We start from the raw sequence: 17,251 nt of genomic DNA on the forward strand, positions 1-17,251 counted from the left end.
TTATTTTTGGGGACATTAGAAACCCAAACAAGGAATACAATTTATTTTGGTTGATAATTTCAATTGAAATCTTATGGTGTATTCGGTATGCTAGAATAAGAACAAGCATCAAGGTGATAAGAGATTGCTTACCAAGTCTGTCAAAAGACTTGTGTTCCACAATGTTTTTGTGTAGGTCACTGTGATGCTATAGATATCAAGAAGGAAATTTTAAAAGTTGCTAGATGAAGGCTTGACAACTGTGAATTCACTGGAAATCTTCTATGAGCAGTCATGGGCATACAAAAAGAACAACCAACCTTTCCTGAAGATCTGCTAGAATTCGTCAAGAGATACAATGAGAAAGACTACACTAGTTTGCTAATATGTATAAAAGATGAGATTTGACAGTAGATAAATGGCAGGCGTATTTCTGATCCACAGCTACTGTCCTTGTATTTAGTGATCTGTAGTAACAATATGGTTTTGTGCGTATGTATTACAAAAGTTAACTGTGATATATCTATAAACTGTTTACCATCTATATTAATAAAAATTAGTAATAGACAATGTTGATGGTACGAAAATATAGCCATACAATTGTCATGAGACTCCCACACATTCTGAACAGAAAAGATGATTTTAAGGGTATCTAATCATCCACATATTCTTAAATTTAAACCAAAAGCAAATGAAGGGATAATAAATATCTCACCAGCAATCAGAGCTCCAAGGGCTGTGCAAAATGTTCCAACCTGGAGTAGTAGTTCCAATCTGCTCACTTCTAGGCGTCGCGAACTGCAACCAAGGTTTTCAATTAGCCTTAAATAACCGACTTAGCTACAAACTGAAAAGTAAATAGAATCATGCAAAAGAAATGAATCAAAACAAATCATGAGAGAGCCATACATAACACAAACTGCACTGAACCCAAGTAATCTTCAGATCTCAAGAGTAAAAATATACTAAATTTTACAATGCACTGGCATTAGAAATACCAAATCTAATGAGCTTTAGGCACTCATCAGGCAAAGAATGTTCTCAAACTCATATTATGAGTCAGTAATTTATATCCACTCAAAACTACTTAGTCAATCCATTTTTAGTAGTAATTCCCAACCTTACATAATATTAAACCAAAAAAGAATATATAGGAGTTTCTAGATGCTTTGGAGAATTGCTCTAAAAGAAAGTTGAAATTTTTTTTTCACAAATATATTTTTCTACCTGAGCCTACTGTATTTTATGAATATCATTACTGTTTTCCATTCTATATAGTTTAATGATAATCTTTGACATGCAAACCATAGTTCAAATACTTCAACTTGCATTCAACTTGGAAGCCCAAAATTTTGACTCACAGTGGATAAAAACGTGGCACAGACTCTCAAAAGAAAGAAAGCATATTATTACACAATTTTTTTTATAAAGAATTTAGAGAACATAAAAGCTTAATTTGACTATCAATTTGTCAAAAGTCAAACATTGCACATGTCACATGATCCTCAAAGTCCCAAAATTCAAAATGTCATAGTTTCAAATGTATAACAGCACTACGAAATATAGACAGCACTACAATTTTTTTGAAACATTCAGTTTTCCTCTCTAAAATAGGCATTTTGAGGTTGATTCTCAAAGGTAATGAGTCATAACTTGCTTCAGCCTAGGTTTATCATCCTTTGGATGTCAATTTTCAAGTGTTTTTTAACAAGTTCATGGTTATTTTAGCAATTTCAGGTTTTATTTTCCTGATCGCAAGTACTTGATTTGCGAAAATCATGATCTTAATTACTTTTTCTTGTCTGTTTTGATCTTTTTTATCTCCCTTAAGTGTCTTAAATCTACCATCTTTTTCATTTTAAAGTTTTTGAGTCACCAAACACAAATTATGCACTAAAAGCATGTGTTACTTAACGACAAATAGAACTTAGAGTTCAAATAGAGATAATAGTCCATCAAAACCATAGAATGAATCACCAAGTTGTTAAGGAAATTGAAAAATATGTAATGTTTCCAAATGGTTTTGGAGATGCTCCCATGCTATGTGGCCTCAGTTGCTCGTGCTATGTGATCACTTTCTCAAACAGTTTCGAAGATGCTCCCGGTGGTTTCTGCTCTAATAACATTGTAATGTTCTCGAACGGTTTCGGAGATGCTCTTGTGCTGTGTGGTCACAACCCCTACTGCGCGGCCTCAATTGCCTGTGCTGCTGCACGACCACTTTCCCGAACGGTTTCGAAGATGCTCTTGTGTTGCATAGCCCCAGTTGCCCGTGTTGCGTAGCTACTACCCGTGCTGTGCGACCACTTTCATGAATAGTTTCGGAGATGCTTCGATGCTGCGTAGCCTTAGTTGCCCTTGTTGCACAGCTACTGCCCATGCTGCGCGACCACTTTCCGAACGGTTTTGGAGATACTCCCTTGTTGCGCAACCTCAGTTGCCTGTGCTATGCGACAACTTTCTTGAATAGTTTCGAAGATGCTCCCGACGGTTTCTGCGTTGATACCACTATAATTTTTTTGACCTCCGGATGCCAATTGGATGCAACTCGAACGGTACTGTACGGTATCCAATGCCTATGACAATAGATGGATTGGTTCTATACGAATGAGGAGTGTTACGGGCGCCATACAGTGGCAAGAAGCAGGTGGAATCAAGGTCGTACAATGGTAGCAGAGTTGTACGATGTCCTTGGTAGCCGTACAATAGGATGAAGGGACTATACGATGGATTTGGGGCAGTGTAGCCATATGGAGAGATGAAGGATGAGGCCGCACAGTGGATTGGGGCAATGTAGCCGTACAGTGAGGAGGCTTTAGTGGTCGTACGGTGGTGCAAATCGTTGTCCGGTAAGGGTGGAGAAGAAGTACGACATGGAAGAACAGATCAGCTATACGGACAAGACACTATGCAACAGAGGAAAGTTGTATCAAACACATGCATGTTGTTCAGTGATATCTTGTTTGTTTGCTTATTCTCCTAAAGTGCGGAATGATAAAAGGTGTACGGATGGAAGTGATACTCAATAATGCAATCTAAACTTATGGATTCAAATTTATCAGATAGAATCAAATAATAATGGAAATTAGAACACTAATACCCTTCGATTAATATTTGTCAAAGATGGTGCTCTGATTTGCCAGATTCGAGCGAAGTAATACATGCAACAATAGAATAGGTTGAGGGTTGAATCCCACCGAAACCGCACGAGCCAAATAGGGAAGATCTTTCACTTCCGAAATGGTGAACGATCCAGAACTCCAACGGAAATTCGCAGTAGATAGAAAATAATCCCAAAAGCATATCTACGACTACCTACAAGCCGTGCTTAAATACACGTCGGGGAAAATCTTTCTGAGGGTGTACAAAGATAGCCGACGGCAACACTTACCAATAGAAACTAAAATAAAAATAGGTCTGAGATATATTAAATCAATCAAAACCACAAATCCAAATATTAACTTGGGCCCCATATTAGTTAATTAAAGTAACTAATTAAAGGTTTTTATATTATTTAAATTCTGGGACTAGTTAATTAATTAATTAAATAAAAAAATTACATTAAAAGTTGGGGACATGCCAAAATAAGGCAAAACCAAATTCAGTATGACTCTAGAGGACGTCCTATCATACATTATTGACAATTTAGAGAATTAGGATACTTTGTGAGAGACTACTAGAATAAGGAAGACAATGTACAACTATTGTGCAAATGGTGTGGACCAAGGGACCATGAAGACATCAATTGCTTGAAGCAAAAGGATATTAATATGTTGGATGTGGAGGAACAAACTAAAGCAATTTTGGCAATCACAAGAGCACCCAGAAAGAAGTTATACCCCACTCATATGGAGGGACAACTCTACAAAGCCAGAGAAGAACTAGAACAAGTTACGATGAAGAAATGAATAATCTCCAACAAAATTGCATGTATGTCAAAGCTAGAGAAGAACATAGTTCAATAAGTGCTATAGACAACCGTACCCATCAACATGGCAAACCTCGACAACTATGGTGCAATTAAGGGTGACAATTACCGATATTGTCAATGACGACACACTTGATCAAAACCAATGTAAGTGACAAGGAAAACCAATGACAAAGTAACAACTTAAAGACAACCTAGATATTGATTGTACATTGTTGACAATAAGCAGCAAAAGGAATCCAACCATCATCAAGATGGAAATAATATAGAGAAAGTTGTCAAATACCATCGTCAATGGAATGTGTTGTCCGAGGAAACATGGAAGTGAATGGTGGAGCCAACAATCTAGTCACCAACCTTCCACTTGGTAGATACTGAACAACATGGCATTAAGCTATTGGGAACATTGATGGAACAAAAGGAAACAATTGGCACAAAATATTTTTTCTTGGATTTTGTAGTTATTTAGTAGGAAAAGAAGGCATATGACAAAAGTGGGAGAGGTTGGTTGATTGTTGCCAATGCATAATCATTATTAGAAGTGAAACACACTCTCCATTGAGAGTAAAAGGAGGAAGTACACCATTAATCTGACAAACCAGGTGGTGAGCAAAAAGATGGTATCCTCTAAATCAAAGGTGGAGGACAAAGATTTGGGATTGGATAAAGGAAGGAAATGCATGAAACCAAATGTTGAAGGGGTGTTTGAGCTTAAAGATTATTATGAAGATGAGACGAGTTTTCTAAATGGACTATTCTACTAGCAAATGGAGAAATGAGGTGGTTTTGCCAACTTGTGATTTTCTTGAAGCTAAAATCCTCGGTCAAGAGAAACCGATGAAAGCCTATAAAGTCATGGATGATACATCTAACCGTACAGTGTTGAAAAATGGAAAGAAAAAGATAATGAAGACTAGGTAAGGGTCGTTGTTTAATTCATACTCTAAAAAAATTAATAAAATCTGAACTCAATAAGTGTCAAGGGAATTGTTATTATTGTTAGATTCAATATTTGGCACATAAAGAACAAGAATGGGTAAAACTGACCAAAATAGGAATCGGAAGGTTGGCAGACAGATTGGTGAGTGTAGAAGTCTAGAAAGGGGAAAAAAATAGGTTCCATTCATAGCCAAAAGGAGCCATTCATTTGACACAACAAGCAATTTGTATGACAACATGAACCACATACAAATCCCACATTTCATTATATTTGTCCTACAAACATCGAGTTTTCCGTATACAGAATCGCATATGAGGATAACTTGTATGATCTTTCCTACAAGTTCAAGCTTTTCGTACAATGCACAACCCAACCTTCATCGTTCTCATTTTATTTAGCAAAGCCCTCCAACATTGTGGCTACCATACGATATACGAACACGATCTCACACTTGCTTGTAAATAGGTTTCCATACGGGGTATGAAGTCTTTTTTCTGGTGTATGAACATTGGCATCAATCCTTCTATACAACATACAACCTGAATACCACACATGTCAATCAATCATCGTGTCATATGACACGTGGCCTAAGTTTTTCCTATTGTACGGCATACAAAAGAAATCAACTACTTGACCATATGTGTGCAATAGAGATCCCTCCATACTATAAAAGTATGGCTTGCAACAAAGCTCCTGCACACCGTATAGGCACTTGGTTTGTTGCATACCATGCAATGTATGGTACATATTACTGGTTTGTGGGTTTGTAGCATGTGGGCAAAAGGATTGGTAACACAATCTGATGTAATTTCGTTAAGACAACTTCTAGTATGGCATCAGATTTGAAGTGAAGAGCATGAGTTGTTCTAAATCTTGACATCAAACATTGTTTAAACACTACAAAATCTCTATGTTCGGGCTTTGTCAATATTATTTTTGGCATAAAAGGGTCACAACAATGACGTGCACTATAGAGATTTGTGTGATTTTGAAGATCTTAATTTGGTCTTGCACCTAGGACCTTGTCAGGGGTACTTTCCCTTAACCCCACTAGAGGCATTACCCCTTGACTCCCATTTGATCTTTATAGTACACCACAATGTTGAAATTGAAAAGTACAAGTCATAGTTTACACTCTTGCTATTAATCTTCCTAAATATTATTTGATATATACTTGTCCTCTGGAAGATGACTTTTTCTTTTTGGGGGGATGAGGTAGTCGATGTACAATGCCTATCGCTGTGCTGATAATATTGGTTATTTATCAATGTATTAATTGTCCATATTAAGTTAGTTGTTAACTCTGAGGTAGTTGTAAATGTCAATTGGTTGATTGTTGTGTTCCTCTTAGCAATCAAAGGGTTCTTTAAATATGTTGCATATTGCCAAGGAAGGTAGTATGGCATAGTTGGATTAGGTGTAATTCTTCAATAAACATCTCCGGTCTTCCTCTTTGTAATGAATTCATGAGAAAATAAAGATATATTTTAGACTTGTATCTAGTTCACACTACCATTTATAGTATTACTTCATTTATGTAATTTACTAGGTATGGAAGTAAACCGCTGTCTTAAATCATTGTATATTAATAATATTAATTAGTTATTTGTTATTTGTTCTATTAACTGATAATAAGGTAGCTGCCGCACCTTAATGATTGTAGCATCATGGATAAGGTGGCTACATTTAGGAGCTTGTTTGGCATTGCAGCAACCTTACCCATGATGCTACAATCACTGCATGTAGATGTAGTGATAAGCTGGCTACATATCATCATGGATAAGGTGGCTGCATATACGAGCTTATTTGGCATCATGGCTAAGGTGGCTACTTAGAGGAGCTTATTTGACATCATGAATAAGGTGGCTACTTATAGGAGCTTATCTGCCGTTTAAGCTCTCTCTAAATGACATTTTATCATAGAGTTTTCTAGGTTGATTAGTGGGCTACCTCTTTCTGTATGGAGAAATATAAGAAAATGATGCCTTAACCCTCCGGATGGATCGCAAACACACAATCTTGATGATTCGCATTGCAAAATTCACCACAAGCCTGCATGCATCATGAGTATAGAAGGCATTAACACGTGTACAAACCTCAGAGGTGGTGCCTTCATCTTCCCACTATACAATAACTCAACAATATCATAAGATGTCATAGCCAACATTTTGCTAGGTGGAGTTTATGCTTTCATTTATGTGAATATCTACACCTTCCTCAAGGGTTTCTGTAGTAGGATACCACAATTAATCATCACTACACATAGCCCCATCATTAACCAACCTAAGAACAATATGATTCACAGGCCCGCTACAGTACATGATAAGCATTACATTCCCATAAAACTTCCTCCACCTAAACAGATTTCTAATCCAATGTATGGAAGATAACTTCTGAAGCTACACATTTTCACTTCTTCATAATAACGACACAAAATAATGACGATAACCTTAGCACACAAAAGACTAAATGTATTCACACAATGCTAAACACTCTAAATAATAATGACAAAGTGGAATCTAAATGCTCATGATATATTACACTATGAAAGCCTACAAAAGGCTCATCCTAGACTTAGCACTATGCACCATAGTTATAATAATGTTGATGGTTATGCATGAAGGGCAAAAAAGAATTATTTGTTCTATACACAGAATATCTGAACAACACCAAATTTTCTCCCTTCACAAATTCACCAGAAATACTAAATGCCAAGCAATACATATAGCTAAGAACCAAAAAAACAACTTAATACTACAGGAAGACTGTAGATCCAAAAACAGTGAGTCACAAGATAATCTTTCAACAACAATCTGCACACAATGATCTCAGAATAATCACCTCTAGACAAAGAATGATAATCCCTCCACACAAATAAGAATAGCCTACCAAAAGTTTGTCCTGTGTGACTAAATACATGTCCCAGAGAACCAAAAAATCCACATTGCAAAGAGACCCTTTAGTTACAAAACCAATGATGCAACATATGATGTAATAACCTTGTCTGGTCATAGCTAAATCAAGCATCAATTTCTTTCACATTTTAATGGTTTGACATTTTGTCAAACACTTGACAAGCAGCCTAATTACCACTAAATATATGATGTCTTAAAGTTTCAAACACAATATCAGGATGTACAGGAAACCAATCACAAATTTATTTAATTTTGGCCTTATAAGTTTTGCATAAATAAATACCAAACACCAATAAACAATTCTGAAATGATTCACACTAGCCTCTGAATTCACTCATCAACAAACCATATAACAATATAATGAAAATGGAATTTAATTGTTGGCTGATTATAAATCAGAAATTGAAGCCAGCCTATTTACTTTCAAACTATGTAATATTAATTGAATTTTACAAATTAAGAACCTAGTCTTTGTCATAGAATGTAATTGCAAAGTCAAACTGAAAGCCACCTGGTCTAATTTCAATCTAGCATTCACAATCTACCCTTACAAATGCTGCCCAACACAAACTCCAATCTGCAAACTAAACCCTTGTTCAACAACAGTGAAATTATAATATTCAATTGTATAAATGCTCCTCAGCCACAGTTAATACAAAAAGAGGAGACGATAATAAAACTCAAAAGTACACAATACCTCAGTTGTGGATTCTCAAAATTAAATTTACAATACTTCAGCTGTATATCCCAAACCCTTATACCTCAGCAAGAGCACAATCTTCAAACTTAGAAATATCACAAAGACAACAAGAGCAAAATAAGATAATCAAATAATTGGATGCTTTCCTCATCAAATGTCCTCATATCTATAATCTCCAAATGACACTAGTTTCCCAAAAGAACTCCACTTAAGAAGCTTACTCTACAGAACATTAGAATATATTAAAGTGCCATTAATATAATTTATTAATTGCTTTTGGCTCCAGAAAATGACCTTTTCCGCTATAACTTAAAATTTTGACATGCAACGCCACTGTTTCTTGTTCCCATAATTTAAAACTTTTCGTCCCAGTTCCAATGAGCTATGATACTGAGGTGACCAACAAACAACACCAACCAAAAATAGCAACCTGGGTGTATTTAGATGAATAATAATAATTCACCCATCTTGCAAAACAACTAAAAAAGCATCAAATTCGAAATCTGACAACACCAAAGTGATCCTGATGATGAAAGACGATGAATGAACTTGACAGGGTGACTTACTGTAAATAGACACTCCCTCCAAGATTTTTTGAGCCCAAACCAGAAGCCCGAAATAAAAGCCGAGGGCATCAGCCAACTCCTCTGACTCAACTAAGCTCATCGGAACAAATAGTTTGACTTACTATAAATAGTAAGTCCCTCAAATGGAGCCAAAACACACCATAGGTTGTTGGAAAGCCTATAACCACATAACTGAGACCCTCAAATCCTACTACCAGCTCAGGAGGGTTGCAATGGTGAACTAACCTAGTCAACTGCAAGAAGCTGCTAAAAAAAGGGACATTACATATGATCAGCCACGTACACCAGCAGTAACACAAGACTCTTGGATTTAAAATATCCATGCAAGAGTAAACTCTTTGCTGACCCACAGCCACATACACATATGGCTCTCCAAAAATCAATTGTTACGCATGTATATGGCTCTCCAAAACTCAACAAGTATGCACGCATAAGGCCTTTCATTTGCTGATGCTAGGGGCTCTTCATAGTCTTCAAAGAGCATGATTTTTCATATAGGTGACCAATCAGAAAGATTCTTAACTTACCAAAAGCCACACAAGTTCAATCCAAAAGCCATGCATGCACAGTTTCTCCAAGCATACAAGGTCCTCATTAAATAACAAAGCTGATGGATAGATGTCTTTCAGCCAAAGAGCTCTTGCAGCTACCAACTAATCATCACAGGCAAAGAATCAACTATTGCAGGTGAAGAAGATAGCTCTTGCAGCTACCAAAGACTCTTTAAATTCCAACAATACATTCACCTCGCAATTGATTCATGACATCTATATTTCCTACAAGAGCTATAATTTTTCATAGCAAAGTCTCCCAATTTGGAATCCATTTGCTATTATCCAACCTGCTCTAATACCATGTTACCGTGTTAATGTATTGACCATAAATGAAGATAAATACGAAAAAAAATGAACACTAGGATACATCAATTTATCCTAGGAAAATCCTCCAACTTTAGAGAGAAACACTCAACCACACTAAAATTTCTCTCTATTAATGAATAAATAGAAGTCTGAAATACAATATGCCCAAACATAAGACTCAAACAAAAGTGACATCAATGAGATCCTCCTAAACAATATAAAATTGCCTCGATTATCTTTCCATTACAAAATGAAGACCCCTTTGTAGTCTTCACCTTTCATTGTCTTGACTCTTCAATGTTGCGCCCCTTCACAGTGAGGAAACTTTGTTGTTTTCAATTAAAGATAAGATTATTTAAATATTTCAATTTTAGGAAATAAAGATATAACAACAAAGAGGACATTACATAGAAAGTACATCTACTTTACAATAATTATTGATATAAAATAAAGAACTATTGTGAATTGACAAAATGATCAATTTGGAGGGAAATTATAGATAGTGATTAATAGCTATGAAGGAAATCAACTATGTTGTGTGTTATTAATACAATGAACTCCAATAAATCCTAAGAACAAACATTGTTGTGTACTGAATGTAGTAAAAAATAATGTCAACTTGGTGTGGTGTCTACTAACAACTACACTCATACCTCAAGTTTACAGCAATTGAGTCTTCCATTTCTCTAGCAGTATCCAAAAGTCGCTCTGCTTGGCCATGACAAGACTCGCTTCTAAGGAAAACAATATACAAATAAGTATCTACGATATCATAAGAAGCACTTGTATATTAGTATACAAATTCTCCATTTCAGATTTTCACATTGATATTAAATTTGTTCTCTACTTTAAATGCAAATTTAATATCATCTTTAGTATAAACATAGTTTTACATTAACACACAATAAAAACAGATAAAATAATAGGAAATCGTAGGAAAACCATATACAAATAAGTATCTAAGATATCATAAAATGCTTATTAGTATAGAAATTCTCTAAATGTGAGCTTAATCTCATCTTTAGTAAAATCATAGTTTTACATTAACAAAATAAAAACAGAGACTATAATAGACATTCAAGGATTGACTCAAGAAACACAGCTGCAATTCAAAATGTGTATCATTGAAAAAATCTGTGCAAGACTTCAAGGAAACAGCTGTCAATATGAGTGAATATTTGTTTCAACCCTCTTGGTTGACAATACATATTTGTACAATTCAAACTGTTAAAGAATGAATAAGCATAACCATTGAAGGTAGAATGGTTCTTATTTGTTTGTAACTTAGTCATTGATTTATAGTCATTTTCAGATGTTGGCACTAGACTGTTCAAGGGCCAGTACATGTGGCATAGAGATGGAGTAGCTGGATAGTTAAATTTGTATGATGATAAGTTTTGGACAATGGTGGTAGGGCTTGCCACTCGAATCTCTTTCTCTATATAAGGAACTGATAGCTCCAGTTACAGAATCAATTTCAGATTATCAAAATGGTCAGTTTGAAAAGAATTTCTATGTATGTATGCATTACCATGGTTACATATCTAATTGACTGTGAAACTAGGCTATGTTCTCTTTGCCATCTCTCCAAAATAGTTTGATTTTTTAAAAAATTGTTGTTGCCATTTTATTGTGACTACAATCTGCAACTTAGTCGAATCAATATGCCTCAATAATCTTAAAACCTACTGGTTTCTCCTTATTCTTCATGCCTCGTCATCACACAGTTATAGAGATATCAATGTACTCTAATACCATGTTGAAAATAATAGATCCAACATAGATCAACTCATATCAATCATTTGCTACAGCTAAAGCACAATACAGAATAATATATTATTGAACTCACCAGGCTAAGTTTTTCAAAACTGATATTTATTTTGAAACTGAATAAATGAGAATAAGTGGAGGAATGACTTTCTACAAGACAAAGAAAGGAGAATTAATGCTCGCCAAACTAAAGGATTATGTACGAATTCCTCATTCAACAGAGGGAATGGTCATCCCAAAATCATTAAAGTTTTATTGTAATGGATGCATTGTTGTCTGAATCTGACAACTCTATGTAAAAGTACTACATTCAAAACTATTAATGTTGTATTAAATGATTAAGATCTTGTTAGTGTACAAAATTGTTAGTAGGGAATTTTATTTACTACACATATTATTAAGCTTGCTTGGGTTATATTGGAATGGTTAGGAGGACACATGGCATAATCCTTAAATTGCATGTGTCATTCACATGCACCTTGTTATCCTACATTTTGTCAACACAAAATGTAGGTAACAATACAAAACTTTTCAACTTAGTTTCGCATTTCTTTGAGATAAGATCATTATTTAATAGGTTAGTATTGATCAATCAATCGACCCCAATTGATATAATGATTCCTTTTACTGAAGACTTTCATCAAATCTTCTTAGTTTTCCTGTTTGTTGAGCCTATGCTTATTTTTGAAACCTTCATTGTCATTTTCTTTGTTTTTGAATCTGTGTTTGTTAGCTTTTGTTTCGTTTTCCCTTTGATTCGATCTATCTTAGGGCTTAATCGGAGTTGGCAATCAAAATATATAATCATTTTAGTGCCAAAAAGGTGGACTCTCTAGATGCAATTGCACAATTTAAAATATCATGTTATATTTCAAAGTTGACATTCACTTTTTAATAAAAATATAACATAAATTCACTTTATGTTATGTTAAGTTACTTTATCACTTAAGTGACTATAGTGCACTTTATATAATATTTTCATGTTGAGTTGCTTTTTAAATTTTTACTTTAAGTGACTACATTAACTATAGTAACACGGGGGCACGTCCCTACTCTTTTTGCCCCATGTCTGTCGTCAGTAGATATTGTATAGCCGACAGGTCCCTTCGGGAAGGTTATTGTAATGTAGCCGACAAGTCCCTTTGGGAAGGTTCTTGTTATCTAGCTGATAGGTCCCTTCGGGAAGGTTCTTGTTAGGTAGCCGACGGACCCCTTCAGGAAGGTTCTACGGAAAGTATATATAGACCATCTGAGATGGATTGGAATCATCATCATAAGCATAATGTAATGTCTTTGGCATATGCGAATAATAAAAGGAGTACTATTGTTCTTATCTATTGTCTATATGCGTTGAATCTATCTACCCATACGGTAAACATTTGGCACTGTTGCCCAATGGACCTGGTACGAAGGCTGAGGAATGAAGACTAATACCAAATCAGTTGAACAAAAATAAGAATAGGCTGAAGGAAAAAGATGAAATACGCACAACACAAGAAAATTTAATTTTGGCACAACAGGCCGAACGTAAATGAAGGTTTAAGCAAATTGCTGACGGACACCGTAGCATTGCAGAATTGTTAGAAGAAACTCGTCAACAGCTGGATTTGGTGGAAGAAGGGAGGAGTTTCTGAACTTGCATACACCGAGGGAAGAGAATCCAGATGGAAGGAGATTGACTCGCACGGCTCAAAGTGCCGGGGGAGCACGAGCATGGAGTGAACTCTTCGTCCGAGATACACTTTCGGAACGGACAGCTTCGGTTGACAAAAACCCTTCTTCACCAAATAGCACGACTGTAGAAAGTAGCGCGGGTGTTCAGAATAGCGTGAGTGTGCAGAACAACGCAGGTGTGCAGAACAACGCAAGAGTACAAAACAATGTGGGAGTACAAAATAGTGTGGGAGTGCAAAATAGCACAGGTACACAACAAACCCCTCAACTTCGAATAGTAATAGCAAGCCGAAAGGAAAAATTGCCAAAATTTGATGGTGATGGAGCAACCGATCCAATCTAACATTGTAAAACATCCGAAACAGTTTGGAGGGGAAATGGCATAACATATACAAACGAATAGGTCTGACACTTTTCGGCCACCCTACGGGGTGTCGCAATTGATTGGTTTGTTGATATAGATCCCCAAAAGTTAACCAATTGGGACAACATTAAAAAGGAGTTTATCACGGAATTTCAACTGTTACGCGATGACAATGAGATCGTAGCAGAGATATACAACACAAAGCAAGGGAAGAATGAAACTGTCCGAGTATATGCCAGGAAATTAAAGGACTTAATAAATAAAATGGAAAATAAGTTGACAGATGGGCTACAAAAAAGATGGTTCATTGAAGGCCTATGTCCGAAGTTGCGAAAGAAGATGAAGATTGTGCCGCCATCGTCATACACTGAAGCATACAATTGAGTAATGAACTTAGAAAGTGAGCAGAAGACAAAAAAGAAAAAGAAGAATAGTTCATCCGATTTAGGTGACGACACGTTTTCCGAAGAAGATAGCAGCGATGATGAAAGCAATAGCAAGAAGGTCTGTGCTCTACAGGACATGATCCGAATGATGAAGGAATTTAAGAACATGCAGAAAGAAATGAAGGGAAGCGAGCTTTGGTGCACGGAATGTAAGACAGAAGGTCACACAAAAGGGTCCTGTCCGAAGAATCAGTTCTGCGAGATCTACCAGATCATGGGACATTCCACAAAAGAACGCCCCTTCAATATGAAAACAAGAGGACCTCAACAAGTGTTCCTAACACAAGAGGCTTCTGCATCAGGAGGGAGTGGAAACACCAGTACAGAGGGTGCCACCTCGAGAGGGTACAGAAATAATAGGCGAGGTCAAAACAACAACAATGCCAACAATAATAATGGGAGCTGCACACGAATTCAGTATGACGAGAACGGCCGCCTGTTGGTACAATGCCATGCGTGCAATTTGTGGGACCACTTTGCCCAAGACTGTACAATGGCAAGCACACCAAAGTTGTTATGCAAATGGTATGGTCCGGGAGATCATGAAGATGCCAAGTGCCCGAAATCAGGAGTAAATTTGATCACCATTGGGATGGACGAAGAGCAGGTTTTGGCCATCACATGGAAACGAGCAAAACTCTACCCCGACCCGACAGAAGAAAAGAAGAGATTGGAGGAAGCGCAGGCGGAAATTCAAAAAGCAACACAGGTAGAGAAAGCACACCTGAAGGACACTATCGGCACCTCAGCAAGAAACTGCATGGAACAAAACATCATACGCTAGATATTACAAACCGAGGTACCTGTCAAAATAAACGATATGCTGCTCACAATGCCTCAACTCCGATTGGCACTCACAAACATCGCTCCAACTACTAAATTGCTAGTAGAACAAGGAAGAGAAAAGGAAAGTGGTGCAAGTGTAGAGGATCCAATGCTGCTAGCCCTCTCATCCGGACGGCATCGGACAGTCGTCGAGATGGGAATTCTAGGGATTGTTCTGACAGACACAATTGTGGATGAAGGGTCCAATGTGAATGTGTTACCAGAGGATACCAAGAAGAGGTTGGGGCAGCCGACATTGTGGCTACCTACGTTCCAATTATTAACGATGGACCAGCACGGGATCAAACCATTGGGAGTCCTCATGGCACAACTGGTGACGATTGGAACACAGTTATTCCTCCTCGACTTCATCATCATCCCATTGAAGAGGAGAGGATATGACGCCATTTTGGGTCGAGGATGGCTTGTTCAAGCAAGGGTTAAGCATGACTGGAAGAAGAATACCCTATCAATGGAGCGCAGAGGCAGAAGATTCATAATTGAACTACACACACAAATGGTAGGTGAAGAGGTAGCGTCGTCGGATTCTGAAGGCAAAGGTGGAGGGGATGACGAGGGGAAGAAGAGAATGGAACTTGATGAAGGGGGAGTATTGAGACTGGAAAGAGGGTCAAGTGAAGATGGTCTAGATTCGTTGAACGACCTTTTCCATTGGTAGATGAAGAATTACGAGCTCTTTCCAAGCTATAATATGTTAAGGGTCGACGAAGGTAAAAAATAAGAGGAGAATGAATGTTCGTAGGAATACAGAGAAGCAGAAGAAGGAAAGGTGGTTATGAAAAAAGCTGAAGGAAAGATCATACATTATGAACCCAGAAAAAGGAAAGATCCATCGTACGGTACACAATAAATGGACCGCGTAGAAAGAAAATGTTACGTCAAACCACGAATATAGTAGAAAGGTGCCGGCAGCAAGCAATACATATCATACAGTTTGCACAGGAAACAAAGAGGAAGGGTTTAATAAAAACTTCAGTAGTACGGAGTGAAGGTTCTAAAATCAAGAATACAGTTATTGACAGCAAGGAGTGGCAGCTGACGAAATTCATGATACCGAGTTTTGAGAACAAATCGGGCGATATGGAAAACCTGAGGGAGACATCGTACAACTTAAATAAACTTGATGAGCGACATTTGTAGGCACAATGGGCCACGGAGGTGACACAAAACAGGTGTAAAACATAGCACAATAAGCACTTGAAACTAAACAAATTCCAACACGGACAGTGGGTGTTGAAGTAAGATGGCCGAAACGAGATCAAACCAGACAAGTTTAAAGTCAAATGGGTCGGGCCATATCAGATTTGGGAAGTAGGCGATAATGGAGCAATAAAGTTATGGACATGGGACGGGAAAGAAATTTTCGAAACGGTGAATGGTTCCAAGCATGAAAGCATATCATGCGCGATCAGTAAAATTTAGTGATTAATTAAAATGAAAAAAATGAAAAAAAAAAAAGGGAAAACAAAATGAAGAAAGAAGGGAGAAGAACAGTTACCATACGATATCCTTAAGTGACTTGGAAGGCACTGTACGGTGCTTGCCTTAGAACCTTTTTAAAAGATCCCCTTCTGTACAGATTTTGGAGATGATTGAACATGTACATTTTTTTGCAGATTAAATTCTATGTTTGGGCGTATGGATTTTGAAGGTGAAATACTCTGAACACCGTACGGATTTTGTAGTCTTGTAGTTGTATAGAGCAAGGAGCAAGGACGATCTTTTCCACCATACGGATTCTGAAAGGTTAAAATAGCCGCAGTACGGATTTTGAAAGATAAGTTCTCTGCTTGCTTCAGTACGGATTTGGTTTGGCGTACGGATTTAGAAGTTTAAGTTCCCAGTTTGGCATACGGATTTGAGGAATAAGGTACCTAATCACCACTATACGGATTCAAAATTTGGAAATTGGCTTCTCTGTTCGGGGGCCATAAGGCTTTTGGAGATCTACTATTTGGTGCAATACGGCATTTGGAGGTCAAGTTTTCTATTTGCTGCAGTGCGAGCTTGAAGGTTGAATCCTCTGTTGGGTGCCATACGGCAATCCAAGACTCTTTTAGCCGTACGAAAATCTACACTAAAGATTGTCTTTCATCCGTACGACGACTTATTGAAGGAATGTATGGCTTCTTCTAGTAGTTGATATCCGTACGGGCCCTGTATTTCAGAAACAAAAAAAATATATATATATACATCAACACAACAAGGCATCATGTTCTAAGTTGCCAGCGTACGGTGTTAG

At 37.0% G+C, this 17,251-nt stretch overlaps 1 protein-coding gene across 2 annotated transcripts in view; it reads right to left on the reverse strand.

Moving 5' to 3' along the window:
* Positions 1-17,251, reverse strand: part of MGT10 (magnesium (Mg) transporter 10) — a 326,639-nt gene that overhangs the window by 47,519 nt on the left and 261,869 nt on the right. Inside the window, exons 10-11 of one of the 2 annotated variants that reach the window (XM_089817707.1) lie at positions 10,563-10,640; positions 695-777 (exon numbers count right to left, since the gene is read on the reverse strand). In XM_089817707.1, the coding sequence (XP_089673833.1) occupies positions 695-777; positions 10,563-10,640 (161 nt within the window). Of the gene's footprint in view, positions 1-694; positions 778-10,562; positions 10,644-17,251 lie in introns of both variants that reach the window. The other variant, XM_089817703.1, reaches the window with a different exon arrangement.

This window comes from Cupressus sempervirens, chromosome 1, assembly GCF_028749045.1.
Source record: "Cupressus sempervirens isolate cs-2001-9-10 chromosome 1, ASM2874904v1, whole genome shotgun sequence".
Classification (NCBI taxonomy): domain Eukaryota; kingdom Viridiplantae; phylum Streptophyta; class Pinopsida; order Cupressales; family Cupressaceae; genus Cupressus; species Cupressus sempervirens.